Genomic DNA, 21,818 nt, shown 5'->3' on the forward strand with positions numbered 1-21,818 from the left:
TCATCATAACCTACTGTATATTTTCAGAAAGATCAAATCATGTGTTCTATCAAATCATGGCAACACTGTGCAGTTCCTCTATGCACTTTCCATAAAGAATTATAGCAATGGCCATCTTAAAACTACAGTGGTCGCATTCACTTTTTGCAAAGATTACTGTGTTATAGATTATCAATTATAGAGACATTTTCTTTCATCATGTGGAAATTTATAAAAGGCTCCTGGAAAATAGATCCTGGTTCGTCGTACATATAGTTAAATTATACAATGTTGTGTATTTTTACAGATCACCCACATTACTTCAAGAAATGAGCGGCACGTAACCAGTTTATCTGTAGATTAGTCTGGCTCCTGGATTAGTAGCACGGATTACTTCCACCTTAATGAATGAGAAAATGTACGGAGATAGTTAAACACAATTATAGTGGTCCCCAGCAAGAGGATTTACTCACGATGTTGAAATAGGCAAGGGTTAGTATGTCAGTGACTATTTATTTAAACATAATGCATTTAAGTCTCACTTAATGTCTTATTTAAGACAATGTGAAATACGTGAAAAAAACCCACCTATGTTTAACTCTGAATCAAAGGCAACAATCACAACCCTGCAAAAAAAAAAGTTACCTTCAGGAAGTCAGTAAAGCGATAAATATGAACCCATACCCAAAAGACCAATCAAATGTATTTACTTTTTGAGACACAGTCCTTTATGCACACTGGAGGCAACAGTGGAAAAACAATCACACACAAAAAACCTTTCACGCCAACTTTCATTTGCCCTTCAACTTCTGTAACGGCGGAGCTTAAAACGTTTGTCTTAAGTGACAGATGTGATGGATTGGGCAAAGCGGCCAATTTAGTATGAAAATGCACCGGCCGCCTGTCAGGTTACTGAGGAGCAGATGGGTTAAGGGTCTAATCGGGCCAGAACTGAGTTAAGCCGGACTGACAACAACTAGTGGCACCTTTGAAGATGAAGAGAGGGTGGGCTTGTGTTTTAGTGCATTACCACATCTGCACATTTTGGGGAGGCAAAAGTAAATAAGTGGAAAGACATGGAAAGACAAATCAGGAGGCAAAATGCTCCATGGAAAAGGGGAATTGGGTTTTTACAGTCCATGTATTTGTGTAAAAGACAGTGTGGTTTTGATGGACTAATATTCTTTTAAAAAAAAAGGTGGTAACAGGCAAGTAGAAAGAAAGGGAGCAGGAGACAAGGGGAAATAACTGCACAGAATATGGTAGATTAGGGTGCTTGAGATGGGAGTAGACAAAGATCTGCCCCTTGCTGAGAACTAAATGGGGGAGGGGGCTCCAACTGGTCAGAGAAACCCTTCCTGCAGGGGTCCATTGTCTACAACCCCAGGCTGCGAATAGAAAACTGATTACAGATTACAGAGCAGTCAGCATTTTGTATTTGGTTGCAGGGGTGCCTATGGTTGATCACCACGTTGCCATTTTGTCTGACGTGTCTCCCCCCCCCTGTTATTTCCTCCCGAACACAGTGTTTCCCAGTTTTTCAGTGAAAGATTTTTGCTTTTGCCTTTTAGGTCTAAACTGCTGACTAGAAGTGTTTTCTCTCTTCTACATCATGCCAGATAAAGCTAATCCTCCCTCTCCCCTTTTCAAAATGATTTGTCTATTATTAAAAGCTTTTAAATGGAGCAGTGTGTTGGCTGACGACCAAATCCAGTGCCTTGTTGCCAGGGAAACATACCCTCAGCTCGCCTTTTTTTTTCTCTCCCCAGAGGCTCATATTTCAAAGCTGTCAGCAATCTCATGCGCTCACACTGCTGCCTTTCAGCTAAAAGCTTTTTGTGCTACCAGTGGAGCAGTGAGGAAGGGAAAGGAGGTGGATGGGAGTGGTTAGAGGAGAGGGAGGGAAAATAAAGTACCACCTTCGCCGTTACCAAGGCAACTTGATGTCACGGTGACATCACGCACCACTAAAAGCTTTTAACCGGATTCCTCTCCCGCCTTAGGCCCCATTTTGAGTCCTCTTTCAGCTAGGCTAGGGGGAAGGGCACAGGCAGGACGGTGTGTGTGCCTGCTTGCATGTATCACTCCCTCACTGCAGATTCATCACAGCTCTTAGCACAGTAAAAGACTTTAAAATTCACCCACTAAAGATCCTGTTTCTGCAAACCCAGCCAGCACAGGCCAAGAGAAAGCATTTAAAAAATGGCAACAGAGGACGGTTTCAGCTACCTCATGGCAGGTCACAGTGAGAAACACAGGCGGGCCCCGAACTGGACCGACGGTGAAATGAAAGCCCTCCTGTATGTGTGGGAGGAACACCACAACGAACTGAAAATGAGCAAGAGGAACGCCAAGGTTTACGAGAAGATGTCCCAGAGGTTTTTCCAGCTGACTGGAGAGCAGCGTTTCAAAGAGGAGATCAAGATGAAAATCACCAACATGTCATTTCAGTACAGGCAAGTGCACCAGATACAAATGTCCAGTTAAAGGTATGACTTCAAACTCCAGCTGTTGCTGCATGACTTTAAACATCTATTTTTGATCCAACAGGCGACTGAAAACTGTAGCTGGTGAAAGTGGGGAGACGCCGGACTGGCCGTATTATAAGGCCATTGAGAAGATCCTCTCCAAGCCGCTGGAGAACGGGCGGGTGACCTCTCTGGAGTTCCAGGCCTCTGTTGCAGGTCCCTCCACTTCCTCCCAGTCTACAGACAACCTGGTGCCCCAGTCAGAGGAGGGCATGCTGGGATTTCTGCCAGAGTACACAGGCTCCTCAGATGAGATGGAGATAAAACAAGAGCTGGACTCTTTGAGCTCTGACAGTGAGCACACACTGGGCTCCAGGTAAAAGGAACTAGACGAGACAAATATTGTGTTGGTGTGTGTATGTCACTGATAAAGGTAATAACAGTTTGATAAACTGACCTTTGTATTCTATTGTGTCAGGGAAGCAATCCACCTAAAGTTGTTCAGTTTCAGCTGACTAAATGCCCTTCAGGGCTTTACTTGATCATGTTGTGTTTCTTGTTGCATGTATACATGCATCATAATAATAATAATAATAATAATAATAATAATAATAATATTTTCAAGAAATCAAAATTAGTTTCTAGAATACATGTTTTTAGGATACGCATTCAAATTAAGAATATATTAATTTTGTGTCAATGATAATATATATTTTTGAAGAAGAGAATGCCAAAAACAAGGTCAGCTTTCAGCCCACGAGTTGCTCACTTGTCATAGAGCTGGTTAGGGTGGTCCAAAACTAAGATGACAGGCTACTCTGCTAAGCTATGCTATAGTTTTTAGCAGGAGTAGTTTAGCTGTTTTTTTATTCTCCATCACTGGATATAACTTTGGCCTTATTTACGTGGGATAACAAACTAAATTACTATAATGTTAGAGCATCAATATTTATATGTTTCAATTACAGGAAACATGAAAAATATTTTACCTTTAGGCTAAAGATTAGCCGTGGTTATCTTCAGCTAGCTTTAGCTGAATTTGGCTCTCTTGCTCTAGCGTCAGCTGTGTAGTTTACTATTTGGTTTGGTGTTTAACTGTATTTTGTAGTAATGAAAAGGTGGGTTGGAAAGTAAGTTCATTTACCTAGACGTGGATATATTCAGCTAGCTTTAACTTTTGGCTCTCTTGCTTTTGCTTAGCTGTGTAGTTGACTGTTTGGTTCGGTGTTTAGTTGTGTTTAGTAGCTGGTAGCTTTAAATTCTATACAATGTTTTTTTTTATACTGTACATATATGACATAACATATACTTTATGTCTATCTGGTTCATCTGGTCTTAATATTTTGACTTAAAGGAACACGCCGACTTATTGGGAATTTAGCTTATTCAGCTTTAGTCCATACATACCCTTCTCATCTCCGTGCATGCTGTAAGGCTGTCTGACGGCTCCAGCATTAGCTTAGCCCAGCACAGATCCTGCAGGTAACTGGTTCCAACTAGCCTACTGCTCCGAATTGTGACAAAAGTGACAAAAGTGACAAAATAACGCCAACATGTTCCTGTTTACATAGTAGAGTGTTATTGTACTTATTGTAGAGTCACAGCGTGTACAAAAAACAACGTAACTATATTCTCAGAAAGGCTTGCTGCGAGCATATCACTCCGCCCAAGTACTATATTCTTCCGCCTGAGAATATAGTTCCCGGTTTGTTTATGGTTAGAAGATGGCTGTGTCTCATGTTACGTTGTTTTTTGTACACACTGTGACTCTACAAATCACAACATGTAAATAGGAACATGTTGGCGTTATTTTGTCACTTATTCAGAGCAGTAGGATTACTGGAACCATTCACCTGCCTGTTCTGTTATGGGCTGATGCTGCTGGAGCCGTCAGACAGCTTTACAGCATGCACGGAGATGAGAAGGGTATGTATCGACTTGTCTTACTCTGGGGGTTATGGTGAATAAGCTAAATTCCCAATAAGTCGCCGTGTTCCTTTAAAATGCAGTTACTGCATTTTGGCTTCTGTATACATAAGTGCCAATTCAATTAGTTGGCCTTTATTTGATAGGACAGATGAAGACAGGAAAAGGGGAGAGAGGGGGAACAACATGCAGCAAAGGGTTGGACTTGAACCCCAGGCTGCTGCGGCAAGGACTAAGCCCCTGTACATGGGGCGCACGCTCAACCAGCTGAACCACAAGGGCACCCCAACCAATTCAATTAGTTTATTAAGCCTTTTTCATTATAATACTTTTGGTACTGTATGATTCTGACTTCGGGAGAGGTTGCTGATGTAAACTAACTATTAGATTGAAGGACTAACAATGAGCTCTTGCACCCAGAGGTGATCTGATCTATTACAAGTCACTGCCTGCTCTAAAAGGTCCATTCTCTCTTCTCCAGCTCTCACCCTACTTCAGCCAGAAAAAGACATGCCAACAAGCACCTGTCCATGAAGAGAAAGAAACTGCGGGTGATGCAGGCCATGTTCCAGCAACAAAAAAGGTCGAGCCGGGCCATAGAGGAGACATGCAGGGAGGTCCGTCGAGTCATGCATCAACAGAACCTCCTCCAGGTCCAGTGTCTGCAGCTGCAGGAACGTATGATGAACCTTCTGGAGAAGATGATCCAGCCTCCCTCCGCCATGTCAGCATCATGGAGTCAGAGTGGGGTCAAAGATCCAGTGAAGCCATGACATGTGAGAGTTATAGTTGTCTGGGAGAGATTATGGTCTTGCCTCACCTATAGCCTCGTTGAAGCAAGAATAAAGCATATTTATTTTGGATTTCAGTTCGACATGGAACATTTTTAATTGACATGGAACATTTTTAAGGTTTATCGTGTTGCATAACCTATGTCACAGTGTAGCTCCTATCAGTGCAGAGGTGGCATATAGAGGTACAAAAATATGCTGTTACGATTGTTTAAGGTGTCATCAGCCTGAATATCATTAATGGAAGATGACCATTGTTAATAACCATTATGACATATGCTGGCACTTTAGAATCTAACGTGCATCAGGCCCCATTGTGAGCTTTCATTGTAGGGATAGCTGTATCAGCTGTCACTTGGGGAACAACAGGCTAGCAAAACAGTTATTTTGTCACTTCAATTTTTCACTGTGCCAGGATAATTACAAATTGCAACGTTTGATGCCAAAACAGGACAATTTGCATTATGAACCAGAAGATGACGCAATAATCCCTGCTATTATTGAAGTAATTGGAAGGAATCTGTCAACAAATGGCAACATAACCAACACAAATCGCAGCCTTCAAACATGTCCTTTTTGTCCTCAATAGCAGCACAGCCAGTATTGACAAAAACATGCTGGCCTACCATATCCCACGTGAGACAGAATTGCTTCTAACCTTGATTATACAATGTTATACTGATGTGAAGAGAGCTTCTTATAATGAAGGTACTTCCTGCTTTCAACTGATGATAACTTTCAAAGTGAATCTTATTTAGTAAATAAATAAAAATCAGACAAATATTGAGTCCACTGACTCATTCTTCTATTCATATCCAACTTCAAATTGTGACTATGGACAAACAATAACTTATAGTTTAATCATGGGGGGCATTGTGTTTTTTTACTTTAATATGCAAAAATGTCCTGTTCTTATTTGCATTTCTGCTGAATAAAACAACACACAGTCTCTTATTTATTGTCTTTTAATTGTTACTGCAGAGGAATTATTGAAATGCAAAATACACAGAAGGTAAGGCCTGATATAGAGCCAAATGTTAAGGCATTTGCCATTGTGTCTATTTTAAAAGGATTTGGAAAAACTGGGGATTAGGTTAGTTCCATCAAACACTACACAAACTCCATGAAAGTCACTACTTCATGAAAAAGCAATACTGTTTGTTCAAGATGTAAACCAAATATTATCTTGATGTTATAAAAAACTACATTAAAAACTAAACAGTTGCTTCATGGCAAGTAGCAGTAGACTATTTATAATTATTTATCTTTCATCAAATGACTGTAAGTCATTTCCTCTTTTCTGTAAAGGTGTAGGCTGAACACGTGCAGTAAAACCATGTCCGTTGCAGCCCTTTGACCAGTGGTATTGACAGACCATGCATCCACACTCAAGTGCTGCTGCTCCAGTGTGGAAGAGCCAGGGGGCGATCCACTTGCAAAGTGAATTAAGGAATACAGCAGTAATAGCGAAACCATATGGGTAAGACTTACATTTATATATGTATAATAAACAATTGTGTTTCTGTTATACTGAGAACGCATCTGTAAATGCGTGAATGTTGCTGTGCGTTTTTTTAAATGCAACGTGCTCAACCGTGGCATGTTTCCGGGATAATTATATAGCTTACAAAGTGGTTTCAATCCCAGTTTTCCTACATTTACATGGCGTTGCTTACTTTAAAAAACCTCTATGCGTTTAATGTGATTTACTTTAGCGAAAAATAAAGACCGTCAACTGTCATCAATATCAGCCAATAGCGTCGCTCCAATCGTTTGAATATTGAATATGACAAGCGTGGTGATTGGCCTGAAAGGGACGTCACATGTTCTAGAGACGTTACGCTGTCATGGTTACAATGAAAGACGCTTTGTGATCTCCGCCGCGGTGGATGAGTGGAGGGCGGTCGTGGTGCTCTCGCCGCGTTTCCATATGGACTACTGAATCACAACAGGGAAATAGTGCTTTGAATTATTAAAAAAAATGGACGTGTAATGTGAAAAATGGAAACGTTTGGACGTGCAGTAGCGTGAATGTAATCGTTGGCAGTTTTTGTGGAACTTTTTACCCCTGGAAAAGGTAACTTAAAAAGTTATTCCTCACACAGCCTCGTTGTGGTGATAGTTTCTGATAAATTAAGTGCGAGCGTAACATCGGTTCTGTGGTTTAAACTATATATATTTTTATTTTTATAACTGTTACAAAATAAAGAAGCCACAGGTCTTCGTCAGGTGTTTCCGGTTATGAAAGTGTTTAACTTTTGAGGTTAGTAGAGTATTGGAACATTTAAAAACATTGGTTGACCGAAACTAAAGAGTCTGGTTGTGATTAAAGTGTTGTTGGTGAGTAGGGAGCCAGCTGGCATTCTGTTTTGGGGGAGTGGGTGGAGGGGTGGATACTTTGCAAGCTGTGTTTGGCCATAAAAGATGTCTGTCTAATCTCTGACAGATAATTGCTAAAATAAGATTGATAGTAGTGTTTAATTTGATTTAGAATTGACTTACTCTTATTTTTGTTTGCTTTAAACTATGTATTATAAAGTGCATTTGTAATTCTGTTTTGAACAAAAAAAATTATGTAGTGTATTAATTAAGTATAAAATAATAACTTCACATGATTAAACTGTGTAATGTAGAGCTGAAACAAATAGTCGATTAATCAATTAGTTGATCACCAGGAAATTAAATAGCTACAATTTTGATGATTGATTAATTGTTAAGGTCAGTTTTTGAGCAGAAGAGCCTAAATTAGCTGGTAACAGCCTCTCAAAAGTGAATATGTCCTGCTTTATTTAGTCTCAAATGGTTTTTGATGGCAAAGCTTTTGCTGTTTAGACATAATATCAGGAAACTGTGATGGGTGTTTTTCACTATTTTGACAAGACCATACTCAATTCATTGGCAAAGATTTTGACAGATTAAGCAATAATGAAATAAGTGTTGCAGCCCTAGTACAATGCTTCAAATTAGTATTTCACCACAAAATGTCTCTATTGAAAGCTGATGGACATCTGAATTATTCTGCAATTCTCTGTGATAATCTGGTGATAATTCTGTTCTTATGTAGTATAATTTCATGCATGGAAAACAAATTGCTTTTCAATTTTCTTCCTGTTTTTGCCCACTTTGTGTAACTGTAGGATGACAACAACACAATAGTGTTGGCAACTTGCAAGTGTTTCAGTTCCCACACACTGGCTCTCACAGCCCCCTACAACAAAGATGAGGATACAGGGGCAGCCTGAGGGCGCAAGGAGGCGTCTGGATTTAAATGCAGTCGGTGAGCTGAGGGGTGTGGAGGTCATCCGTGGTCGGGCAGGATATGGATTTACTATTTCAGGGCAGAGGCCATGTCTGTTGAGTGGCATCCTGGAGGGAAGCCCTGCTGACCTGGTGGGACTCAAACAGGGGGATCACATCATGGCCATCAACGGAACTGACGTGTCTGCTGCTTTGCATGAGACTGTGGTGCAGTTGATTGGCAGCTGCAAAGGACCCTTGCGGTTGGTGGTGCATGCTGCAAGCCGAATCATGGGGAACCCCATTCTTAATGATGCAAAATTTGGGATTGGCCAGAAAAATGGTATTTTCCAAAAGGCAGGTGTTCTCCGCACTATCTCATATGATTCAAGCAATTCCTCCTTTAACTCAAATCATGCTATCAGCACCAAACAGAGGCCGGTGTCAGAGCCTGATATGTCACAATGGTCACAACAGTGGAACTCTTTAGCTGAGCAGCAAAATGAGGAAACTTCCAAAGTGGGGGACACAGACTCTGTGTTTACAGACCCAGAAGAAGCCAATTCAGACTGGAGTATGTTAAACATGACCTTGGTGGTGGGCTACCTGAGCTCCACAGAGCTGATTTTAAACACTACAGAATCGGAGGAGGACTGTTTAAAAGCCATTCGGGAGCGAATACGACTGTTGGGAACAGAGCAGAATACTCATACTCTGGTGATTATGAAGATCATGTTTGACTGCATCCGACTTTGTGACGACGCAGGAGCTGTTTTGGCTGCCTTTCCTGCTGAGAACCTGGTTTTAGGGGCTGTGTGCGCTGAAGACCCTCGTTTTTTGTGCCTGGTCACTACAGCACACGTAATCAATGGCCGTGTACCAGAGGATGGTCCTCTGCGGGCCTCCTGCCATGTTTTCTTCATCGACCCAGAGCTGGGAAACCACGAGGACCATGTAGGCATTGCAGGACGCTTTGGCTTCGACTGCACTCCAGATCCAGATGCCTTGGGCTGCCTGGAATTTCCTCAGACTCCACCAGACGTCCTTCACTTTGTCACAGTCCTGTACAGTGACATGGGGGAGGCTGTGGAGAGGCTTCGCGTCAAACTGGACATGGAGGCTCAGCAGCAAGCCAAGGAGAACGACAGCACAGGCAAGCAAGGCAGCGCCAGCAGCAACGGGGACAGTGGAATTGGAAATGCGTCGCCCCCTGAGGAGAGAGCGGACAGGGATTTCCCTTCTGCAATCCGAAACCACCCTGGGGCCCACCTCCCCAGCTGTCCATGGGATTATCCCATGGCTAAAGACCTCACCCCAATAAACCTCTCCAAGAAGGGCCAAAACCTGAATCCAGAGAACAGTGCCAGCACACATTCCCTTTCAGAGTCACTACCTGGCCCTGATTCTCTTCACAGCTTTTATGGAGGTCCCCCACCCAGGCTGGAGTTCCAGTTTAAGCCCCCACCACCTCCTCTGCCTTTTGGTAAAAAAGCAAGTGTCTTTGGAGACCCTCTCAGAGGTAGCCAAAGGTGGTTCTCAAAGCCAAAGTGGCCTAAAGTCCTCCTGAGCGGTGAACCGGACCCTCAGGTGACCAACAACTGGGCCTCCAGTGTTAGCCTTAGCCCTGGCACAAATAACCTGCCACCCCCCATGAGCCAGATCCCCTCAGACAGGTACTGCTCAGCAGAGGTCATGATGCTCCCTCCCAGAGAGGAATGGACCAAAAAGCTTCTTGAACAGAGAGAGAAACAGAGGAAAGATGGTGGTACCAAAAATGTAAGTAAGAAACTTTTCCACAAAAAAAAAAACTAAAATCTGCAGCATTTAAAACCTGTAGTCTGGTTGTAACCAGTTCAACTAAACAATAGGCCTATGTCACACTTCCTGCTTCCGGAACACGGAGTAGGGAACAGAACTTCCGGTCAGCAGTCCTTTTCTCCATAAGGATTTAGATTATCAGCCATAATGTCTAAACCATCCAAGGTAGACTGACCACGAGCTGCGTCCTGTGGAAGCTAGAAGTCTGTATGAAATCAACCTTGTTTTAAAGTGCTCATATTATGCTTTTTGGCTTTTCCCCTTTCCTTTATTGTGTTATCTTTTTGTGCACATTATAGGTTTACAAAGTGAAAAAGCCCAAAGTCCACCCCAAAGGGACTTACCATCTCCAACAGAAAACACTGTTCACAAACTGCTCCAAACAGCTCTATTGTAGTCCAGTCTTTACTTCTGTGATGAACATGCATCACTTTGTAACACACGTTATAATGCTCGCCTAGCTGCTAGCGTGGCACTCCCTCATACTCAAGGGGGCGTACCTCCATTTTGATGCTAATAAGCCATCACCTGCCGTTAGCATTCCATTGACTGCCATTCATTTTGTCGTCACTTTGACAGTGAATAACTTTACATCTGAAGCGTTTAAAGACTCTATTTGTCAATTGTTTATTTCTATAAAAACAACAACAATTTATTAAAGGCTCCATTACCTTGTATCTCACGTTATAGCCCCGTAGCAGACGTTTTTATAAAAATAGTCCAACGATTGTGTCATAACCACGCAACTTTCTGTCTCATAGTACACAAATTACCGTATAGTACAGGAGAAGCTTGCAGGCAGTTTTGACTTACATTAGCTGTTTAAGTTTAATTGCTAATGTTACCTAGCATTTTAGTTAACAATAATTAGCCTGTGCCTATGTTATCTCCTTACATATACCTACGCTCTCCGTCTCTGCAAGATTGGGAATGATTGAGATTTCTCTTGGCACAGCTACCAGAAGACTTCCAACTTTCAGACAGGTTGCTCACGTCACATCTACATCTTCAAGCTCAGTTTGAGGCTGCGCAGTAACGCTCAGCCATCACCGGAAAAGTGCTTCTAATAGACTTCACTGGTCTCCATGGGTAGTCTACAGCGTCGCTTTTTCCATTAATTTGACTGTCTATGCTCATACTCTGCAACTGACTAGCTAGCAGTACTTACTGCGCATGTGCGACTCCCAACAAAGGTGGAACAGAAGTGAGATGTCTCACTCTGTAGCTAAAACAGAGAGCTCAACACACTGCATCAATGTGCAGTACAACAAATATATGGTGTTTTCTGAAAATTAAACCACATAAACCTATTCTAGTACAATCTCTAAATACAATTATGAACCTGAAAATGAGCATAATATGAGCACTTTAATGAAAACATGTTTTATCCGCTTTCTTATGGAGAAAAACTACACTACCCACAATCCTAAGCGTAACAGCAACGTCTCTGATTGGTCCAGCTTGCTGTTACCATAGAAATGTTTACCGTACCCGCGAAACTGCGAACGACTAGAGCTAGCTTCTACCATTGAAGTCTATGATAGTTTCTGTACACTGTCTTTTTGCCTTTTTTGCCGTTTTCAAAATGTTTTTTACTTTGAGAGTGTTCATTTACAATCCGAACCACATCGTCGTAGGTGACTTCAGGCAGGGTCGGGAGAGACTTGGTCCAGCAGTATCTATCGGGCTCCGCCATTGTAAAAAGCTAACCAGAAGAGCCGTTTCCCCACTCAGAGATGTTCTTCAATTGTTGCTTGACATAGGCCTATTATTATTTTTATTTTTTTTTGTCTTTGTCTGTATTTTATTTTTACAAGCCTGAAGAGGTGAAAAACAATTTGATAATTAATTACAACAAAGGCAAAGTTTTGGGAATTCTGACAAGACAAATTTAATTTTGTGCAGCAGAATGAATATATTATTCTTATTCTGTCTGAATGAATTGCTTTAGTAACTGGTCACTCAATGCAATTTTTTGTTACTGCTTTGCAACAATGAGTGGAACCAGCTTACAAAAAAACAACAGGAGATACTCTGCCATCTTTGCTGCAGTTTGAATATGTGAAAAGGTATGGATTGCTAATGTTTTGATTATAGGTGAAAATATTTTACCCATGGCTATTTACGTTACCTGTAAACTTGGTTTTGTGTATTTTTTATTTTTAGGTAGGCTATTATCGGATTTTGAATACTAGGGCAAAGTTTTGCTCACATACCGTATACTGTTTCCTCGCAGGTAATTTCTTAGCCATGTGTTAATGAGAAATCCTTACACACAGTGACATTAAATAGTCCCATTGTAAGCACAGTCCCAGTAAGACATCTGTTTCTGTACTTCATTCATGTTTAACACAGCTACACAGGAAGTATTAAATGGTCACATGGAGTTGAGTTTCCAGACACTGAGAGGGTGTGAGCCTGACTTTGGTGGCACCTAAAATGAAATACAATGCCACTTTTTTCAAGAGTCAATTGGTGCTGAGTGTGAATTGAAATATCCGAAAACACCTGTTTTAAAGTGAATGCCGTCATTGTCATAAACCTGCAGAGAGGGAAACTGATTTTGTTTTTTTACATTACTGTCCTCTCTGCCCACAAGATGGCCCTGTGTATCCATATAGTCCCAAAAATGAGGCTCCCTCAGAAAATCAATTATGTGTATGCATTATCTTTGAATTTATTTATTTCAGCCATGGGGATCAATGCAGTTAGTTGACATGTAGGCAAAAATGTTTTTGTAAATACCGGTAGCTAAAAATAAAATTCTGGACATTTTAGGTTATGTCCAAGTCCGCAAAATCTATATTTTTGAACTTCCATTTACAGCATTTATTGGTGTTTTCAATCTTATTTAAGCAAAGTATTTAGCTGTGTTTATAAATCAGAAGCAGATTGTGTTCTCGTCCCCCAGCCTGCATTAGATCAGAAAGGAGACAATCTTGCACAGGAAGCCAAGCAAATTACAGGGTAGAGACCATGTCATGCAGTGGTAATTATCTGCAATTTTAAAACTCGCGTTCAAACATTAGACACCAATCTTCAATCTCCAATCATAAGAATAGGGGTGGCTGGTGAAACTTTTCTAAAAGTGATAGGCAGAAAACCATGGAGGTTCCGTCTGATCTCTTATGGTCTTGTGGTTTGACAGTTAGTGAAATTAGCGCTTCTGCCTCGGTACTTTTGAAACGGGGCTGTAGTATTTCAGGTTAACTTTAAATCTGCATGTTGTCAGACAGAACTGTGTGTCATAATGACCCCCGTTATATGTAAATGCAAAAGCTTTAGTAGCTGTCAAATCTAGTAGAAAATCTCTGAGCTTTCCAGACAATCTACTTCAACTGACCTCAAAGTCACCGCTCACTGGTCATTTTTGGTAATAGTGTTTTCATTTTCTCATACACTTTATGAATAACTATCATCTTTAGGGTCTTCAGACAAAAAGTGCACACAAACACTTTATGTCTTGTAATATCATTTCATTATTTCAGAGTCAGTCATAACACATTCTTAATGTTTTTGAATTTAACTTTTAAGTAGATGAAAAAGGATACAGTAAACTAATATGTGTATGTATGTATGTATGCATAGCATTTCTTTTATTTGAATTGAACAACTGTTTATTACAACTTCTCTTTTTTACCTTTTTAGTTTTTCAAACTTTTAGCAAGATGCATTTTCGAGGAGTTTCAAGACTATTAATTACAATGCAATTGAATGTAATTGATTTGAATTGAATTACAGTAACTTGGACTCAGTAGTGTTGGCTGACCATTAGTTCACATAAGCCGTATGCGAGATCAAAACCAGAATAAACTACTAATAGTACAAGGATAAGGGTGTTGATTATGCCGTCTATAGTATTGGTAGTTGTGTTTTTGCTAATCTGTTTCTCAACCTTTATTCTCATAGGGCTCCAGGTTTTGGGGTATGGGTGTTGCCCGTGCCTCTAAACGCCGCTCTGCCAAACGTCTCAGCCTGGCACGATCACTGGACGACCTTGAGGTAGGCAACAAGTTTTGTTTTTTTCATTGGTTTTCTTAGAGGTTTAATTCCTGTTATTTTTCTCATTTAATTTGAATCAGAACATTCAAGCTTTTAATTTGAATCATTTTGCCATTGTTTGCCATTGACAAAAGTAGTTTAAAAATGGAAAATCATCAGTGTTTTTTAGTGGTCTGCTACACTAATGTAGACATTCAGTTGAACCATTCCCCTTTCTCATTCTGCTCCACTTTCAGTTCTTTTTTAACCTTTCATTTCCGTTGCCTTGAACTCTGCGTTTGCTGCTACACTTGTGGCCCGGGGTGGCTCACAAAGTGGTCTTTGTGTGGGCCAGAGGCGTGGTCCTGTTTGTTTGGCCTCGCTAATGAGCACTGCTGCACGACTAAATGTCATGCTCACATTTTCTCATATTAATGTTGCTGAGGAACTCTCTGCATGCATGCATTACCCATACACACTGATTTACATTCACAAAAAAACATGCACACTGGTTACAGACACAGAAACACACCAAAAAGTGGCATACTGTATTAGAGCCCGACCGATAAAGGATTTTTAAGGCCGATACCGATAAAAGTATTTCATGATTTAAAAATCCGATATTCCGATATATCGGCCGATATGTATATATTTTTTTTAAATCCAGAAATTTGTAACAAAACATCAACAGAATTCCTTAACATTAATTATTTATTTATTTTAAAAAAAGCATTAGTTATTTGTAGTTATTTATAGAGTCCTCACTAAAATAATATGATAATGCAGTTTAAAAATAATAGTTTGTTTTATTGTCACAACAGAACAGAGAAACATCAAAATGTATTAAAGCTCTGATAAATAAAATGTATAAAAATACAAACGTAAGATATGAAACTTAAAGTCCTTTGAACAAAAAGACAATAACAACCAAAAAATCAAAAAGTGTTGCCAACAGGGACGTTGTAGAGTTCCCTCTGGTGGACAAACTATACAACGCCAACACTCATAACATGGTTGAAGGGATGTACAGCCACAGGATTAAAGATGGCTATAAAGGTTACGACAGCTGCAGTGCATACTACAACTTTTATGCCTTCTTTCATAGTTGATTTATGTAATGGATCGGCCCACCTTATCCTTACTGTATCTTGTAAAGCTACACATTTTTAAACAAGTTGTAAATCATGTGTTTTTGTTTGGTTTTGTTGCTCCGAGTCAGCTAATGTGCAGTGATCTCCTCACTTTGTTTTTCTGTTGGTTTGGTAATAGGGGTGTGCAAAATAATCGATTCACATTCGAATCGCGATTCAAGCTATACCGATTCAAAATCGATTCATAGAATTCCAAAAATCGATTCATATTTTTAAATTTTTATTTAATTAATATTAATTTATTTTTTAATTGGGAAAAATAACTACATTTACATACTGTGAAACGTTTTTTTAATTGAGAATCGTTTTTTAATCGAATCTTGACCCTGAAAATCGTGACATTTTGTGAATCGTGCACTCCTATTTGGTAATGTGTTTCATTATATTTAGTTGCTATGGTTATGGCATCCCAGCAGTTGCAAATTAGTTTGCATCTATCAATAATATAATTACTTTAGAGTTCACAATCATCCCTAACAACTGATGCAGCATTATACATTGGTATATAAAAAGTTTAGGATGTAAAGAACTGAGAAGCTTCAGACTGCTTTAATCAGTTTTCTATTTTGCACTTATAATTTGGAACAATTTTATCATGGGACATAATAACATTGGCTGAACAGAAAGATGGCTGCTTTTCTAACTTGTAGTGTTGTGTGGAGTTCTCTTTCTTAAACCTTGAGTTTGCTTTGTTACACAGTGTTTTGTGCACATGTATTAATACCTGGACTTCACACCTCCTCTATCAGGAGCTGCTATGCTACAAACAGGGACAGACGGGCTCAGGCTGGTCTGATATGTTTTTCCAAGTGTAATGTCAAAAACACTGGCCTCTCATGTGCGAGCATCATGGGTAACATGATGTCTGTACATTATCCAATTGAATTGAATGATCAAGCTCTGGCATGTTGAAGTAAGCTGAGTTTGGTTTGGCATATGTATTATGGAAAATAGAATGTGGTTGCCTGTATAATGACAGTTTGTGTTAGATTAAACAAGACTAGGATGATTGGAATGCTGGAATTATTGAGTTATGAGAGTGAATTTTTCATCGTTAGCCATACATTGTGTAGAACCGGCTCTCAAAACGCATTAGCTATTCTGCCTGGAACTTCCCATTGTCAAGTGGTTTTGCAAATCTGCATTCAGCAGGCTGAAGTAATGCTTCTTGGTGCATGGTTTTTGGTTACATACATAAAACACCCTTTGATGACAAACTGAAGAATGTTGTTTTGTCTGTTGCAAGGGAAACCCCAGTTTAAAACACTAAGAATCCAACAGTTGAACATATTCACTGCTGTGCAAACAGATGGGTCTGCTGTTTGTTTTGCACAGAGCCATATCAACTATAGTTGTTGAAGGAGTGAAGAGAGGGAGACAAACCGTTTTTAAATGGATCCCTTCAATTTGCTTCTCAAAGAATAATAACATATAGTATTGGATATTTTTACTGTTGAAAAAGAAACGTGTCGTGCTTTCTGGTGGACACTATATGTAATTATATAAATTATATATAATAATTTCTAAATTACCCCACACGTACCTTTGGCATTTCTGCGCTGTTATGTCAGCAGAGAAACTGATACATTTCTGATTAGCTAATAGCTCTCTACTTCCTATGAAATAACATCACAGGAATCAGAAAATCAGTTGTCATGGTGCATCTACCTGATAGGTATTCAGACCGCATCTAATCAAGAACAGTAATTTACCCCATGGTAGGCCTATACATGCCAGGTATTAACACCATAGGGATGTTTTATGGTTGTCAAAGGCAATTAGATCCTCACCTAGCACTTGCCCCTGGGCTCTTGTTTCAAGGGCTGAGCTTCACCATGGGTTCATGGTCAGAGATCTGATGTTGCACTTCTAAAAGCCCCCTGCCACAGCAAATCAAAGCCCCTCTGATGGCATTACCAAGTGTGTCCTTACAAAGACATGTGCAAAAGTTGGTGTTTTTACTTCCGCAAAAGATTTGGAGAACTTCTCTATGAAGAGCCTGTACATCAGACTGGAGAGACAGACTAGAAAGTGAAGCCTGAGAACTTCTTTTCTCTTCTTTCTGCTCTACTTCAAAGATAGCACGGATAAGTAACGATCAACCTATCAAGCCTATGAGCTGCACTAAGCTGTTGACCTTAGATGACTCCTTACTTCTACGTATTCAGTGGCAGTAGTGCAGGTATGAACTTGAGGGGTTGAAGTCTTTGGTTTCTGCGGCTCTCTAACTTTGAATATTGTTGTGAAAGATTTTCTAAGGGACTGTTCTCATGGCAAGTTTAGCAAAAATAAATGATAAGCTCTCAGTCAGTGCATGCACCTGGACTCACAAGGACACCCTGAGACTATTTTGGAGTTCACCATCAGTGCTCAGGGCAGACCTTTACTGCATGTCACAAATTGGACGCGTGTGGTCGTGTTGCTTTTTCCATGGTCGGTGGTGTGCATCACAGTGGCTACAGGAATAAGCAAATGCTTGTTATTTTATTTCACAGTACAAAGGCTCTGACACTTAGCTTTTGCAACTCATGCATCAGTTGAGAAACAGCATATATGTAATCCCGTGCTTTTTAAAACGTTTCAACGTTTTGTGCCTTTTTGGTTTAGTAGAGGGGGAAACTGCTGTACAATTCTGTGTTTGTGCCGATTCATCTTCCCTGCATCTTGTGATGAAGGGTGTTTTGATGCACGCTAAGCTTTTGTTGTCAGATCCCCTTATGTTTGGGCATGTCGAAGAATGTGCTGCTTTGTACATCCTTGTCATTTATTTCCACACAGAGCTCGTCAGAGCCCTGCCGCAAATGTACCCAAATCCCACCGCACCAATCCACCACTATGAGCCTATTTCTTACTCGTCATAGACTCCTTGTTTCTAGCTCCGAACAGATGCTTTGCGCCTGCGACACTCTGTAGATGACAACACGGTCAACTTTGCAGAGGTGACACCATTAGCAGGCTGCTGTGCCCATGTTCACACTGACTCAGTCTTCTGAAGTGCTGCTGCGTGTTAAAACATCTGCTAATGTGAGTTAGTGAAAGCACATTGTTTTTTTTTCAGACATACAGGTGCCTGCTGGGAAATTCAGGGCACCTCTTTTGCTCCATGAGTGTGAAGTTTCTCCTCTCCTTCTAGGTGTGGAGACATTAGTAGCTCTTGTTTGCACGCCTGCGGGTAATAGATCTATCTTGTGGGCGTAGCAGAAACCAAGAGAAGGCAGAGAGAGAGAGAGAGAGAGAGAGAGAGAGAGAGAGAGAGAGAGAGAGAGAGAGAGAGAGAGAGAGAGAGAGAGAGAGAGAGAGAGAGAGAGAGAGAGAGAGAGAGAGAGAGAGAGAGAGAGAGAGAGACTGGCAGCAGAGGAAGAGAGAGGGAGCTTTTGAACTCCCAATAGCTGTCAGGATTTGCGGCTCTCCTGCACGCTCTCTCCTCCCCCGTTGAGCTCCCGTCTCTCTGCACTGCAAACACCGACTCACACACACAGCGCGGCGCTCCAGCGGATGGACTGGTTTACACACACCAGGCGTGTGGAGCAGCGCTGAGGACGAGCCAAACGCACGCACACAGCGCCATACATGGAGCAAACTTTGACTCTCAACTCTGTAAGTGTTGTCATGAAATCCCAGAGTCTTCATTATTTTGTCTGTCCTCACTTGTCTTCTGTTTTGGTGGTGCCATCTTCCCTGCCACCGTTACTTCTCTGTCTTTGGGCTCTTTGTAGCTCCTGTTGTAGCCTTTGAGCGGGCATACAGTGGTTAGCTTGTGTGGTCTGTCAGAGGAATGTTTTGACCAGTGCCAGCTGAACTCTCATGTGCTGTATGACACACACTGCGCTGCTCTATATAGCAAAATTTGGTGTAGCATCTACATCAGGATGCACGCTGACTTTAAATTAGATGTTATACTAAAAGGCTTTTGTGAAGTGACCCAAGATTATTCTTGTAAAGTGCACCACTTTATGGGCCTTTGAATGAAGTTTGCTCTGTTGCGCTCGCCCTGAGAAGTCACCCTTTCTGCAATCGCTTGGTGGCATTGGGAGAAGTTAGATTCAGTGTGAGCGAAACGGAGATCATAGATTGTTGTTGTCAGATAGAATTAAATCTTTAATGGACATTCTCTTGCATCATGTAATAATTTAGTTTGAACTTGAAATGGTTGCCTGTGGTTTGGCCGTGCCCCTATTTCCTTTGTGCAGGCATGTCCCCGCTCTGATTCACTAGCCCTCTCATTCACTTTTCTCAAAATGAAAACATCTATCTTTTTAATGCTCATGACTACTGCATGATCGTTGTTGCTAATACAATATGTTTTAAAGAAACATCCATACAGCATATCCAAGCAAAAAAAACTATATTCACTTACAAGTTGAACCAGGATTATTGTTATTATTGTACGAATAGCTGCTACAATGAGATGCCATACTTCATTGTATAAATTATTCTTTCTTTTTTTGGTGTGGTTGTTATGATTTGAGAAGATGCGCAGGAATAGTGTGTTCCTGGGGGTTAGCTGTAGAGGCAGGAGAACACGACACACTTTTCTCTGTCTGACATCACATGGCCAGCTCTGGAGTGTGGGTGGACAGTTGCGCTCACGAAATGGGTCCTTAGGCGAACATTATAGGATGCAAAGACTAAACAGCCTGACATTTTCTAAATGTCTCCACTATGATTCCTTATTTTCCTCTCTTCTCTCACAAGAGGTTTTATTGCAATTACACAAACTTCTCTTTCCAAACCCACCGACTGGAAAAACAATATAACCTATAACACAACAAAACCTGAGTGGAAGTTGAACTGTCCAGCTGCTTGGAGTATGAATATGCAACAGCCAATAACCAGATGACCAGATGTGGCTGTGGTTGCTGAGTTTGCTTTTTGACCAAACTGTGACCACGGAAAATACCCGCTGCCTCGCCATCTTTTGGACAGAGACGCACCGCAGCTCCACTGTTGGCTCTGTGGACATTCAGGATCATGATGTATTCTTTTAGTTAACCTAACAGCTTTTCATCATCCCTTGTTGATTGGCTATAGGAAAGAGTGTCTGAATCAGGACGTCTATGGATGTGACACACAACTTCTGGAGGTGATTCATTGCCCACACACTGTTTACCTTCCTCAATCGTACTATTATTACGTTTCTCTGCTTCATTGAAAGGGAATCGACTGCCAAGGGCGTGGAGGTTACTTAATAAGCAACGGCTTCAGAAGTGCCAAAGTCTTGTATCACCTCCCTGGTAACAGTTTAGACATGTCTGGGATACAGTGGGCTAATCGCCTGCTCAACTCTCACACCTGTTGCTTAGACGACGCCATGGCGCGTTTGCTTCATGTCTTTGAGACATTGAGCAAGACGGATGAGTCTTGTTTGAACTAGAGAGGATTGCAAAGAGGCTCGGAAAGTGAATGTAGTTGATATCTTTTTGACCTTGTGTTGGCACAAGACGCGGCAGGACTAGGCCAAAGCCTTGTCTACCTCACACTGTGGAAGTCATAAACATGGATTGTTGGGGCGGCCAAGTTAGCTTTCCTGTGATATTGTGAGAGATTGACCTGGCGCTCTACTTAGGCAGTCTAAACACTAACTTTCACTCATGAACTATTTATATAACATCTTCATCCTGTGGTCAACATCCAGAAATATAATATCTGTTTATATAGCTTGGTTATTGCATGACCTCACCGCTTTAGGTTGAGTAAAATACTCATGTTCATGTTTTGTTCATGTGTCATAGATTAAAAGGTTGCCCTGAAATGCAAATTATACGGTGCTAAATGAGTGTCATATTATGAAATATATGCTTAAGCAAAAGGTGACCATCACATGTAGTAGTACATATGATAAAGATGAAAAAGGAAAAGTTTAAGGAAAGATGCAGACATTCATTGTGTAGACAAAGTGTCACAAATCTCAAATGAAACGTTTCTGCAATGTTTTTGCCACTGTGAGCATTTACATGAACGGCAATGCCAAATACCCATAGAGAAATGCCATCCCATTGACCTTAGCCTAGAGCGATCAACTTAAGCCAACCTTGACTTCCCTGCATGACCCAAAGGATTAACAGTGGGGTGTAAGGTGGGACTTAACACAGGAAGTAAACAATTATGACAGTTCCTTGTCATTGGCAACATATAGCCTTGTACACTTCCAGGAGGCAGGTATTCATTCATATCATGGCCTTATCTTCACACAACAAATGTACCCAAGCACTTAGACTTTTTAAAACACTGTACACTGTGTGTAAGTAAACTTTGGCGTAAAAACCTCACAGTGTCGGGTTTCAGGTTGGAAAGTCCATTTCTGGTGTTTTTTATGGAAAAGAAAGAGAGCAGTAATAGGGTGTGGTGGTATCTTATGTGGTTTACCCACCTCAAGCCCTCTAGGCTCATATGAGCGCAGCCCTTTCTCTATGATAATAAATTGAGATGGGCGGGGTCGTGGTCACTGGTTCTAGTTTCCATCTCTG

The 21,818-nt window shown here is 40.9% G+C and overlaps 2 protein-coding genes across 5 annotated transcripts in view; both read left to right on the plus strand.

Moving 5' to 3' along the window:
- The first annotated feature begins 2,000 nt into the window (after nucleotides 1–2,000).
- On the plus strand, nucleotides 2,001–6,096 carry msantd1 (Myb/SANT-like DNA-binding domain containing 1). The gene is made up of 3 exons (XM_039822675.1): nucleotides 2,001–2,435; nucleotides 2,530–2,823; nucleotides 4,855–6,096. The coding sequence occupies exons 1-3, from the start codon at nucleotides 2,182–2,184 to the stop codon at nucleotides 5,144–5,146; spliced, it is 840 nt and encodes a 279-aa protein (XP_039678609.1). The 5' UTR covers nucleotides 2,001–2,181; the 3' UTR covers nucleotides 5,147–6,096.
- Nucleotides 6,097–7,040: 944 nt separating this feature from the next.
- Nucleotides 7,041–21,818, plus strand: part of rgs12a (regulator of G protein signaling 12a) — a 42,151-nt gene continuing 27,373 nt past the window's right edge. For all 4 annotated transcript variants that reach the window (XM_039822667.1, XM_039822668.1, XM_039822669.1 and 1 more), the window contains exons 1-3: nucleotides 7,041–7,241; nucleotides 8,302–10,177; nucleotides 14,129–14,221. In XM_039822667.1, the coding sequence (XP_039678601.1) occupies nucleotides 8,384–10,177; nucleotides 14,129–14,221 (1,887 nt within the window). In that variant the 5' untranslated portion in view covers nucleotides 7,041–7,241; nucleotides 8,302–8,383. The remainder of the gene's footprint in view (nucleotides 7,242–8,301; nucleotides 10,178–14,128; nucleotides 14,222–21,818) is intronic.

This window comes from Perca fluviatilis, chromosome 14, assembly GCF_010015445.1.
Source record: "Perca fluviatilis chromosome 14, GENO_Pfluv_1.0, whole genome shotgun sequence".
In the NCBI taxonomy this organism is placed as follows: domain Eukaryota; kingdom Metazoa; phylum Chordata; class Actinopteri; order Perciformes; family Percidae; genus Perca; species Perca fluviatilis.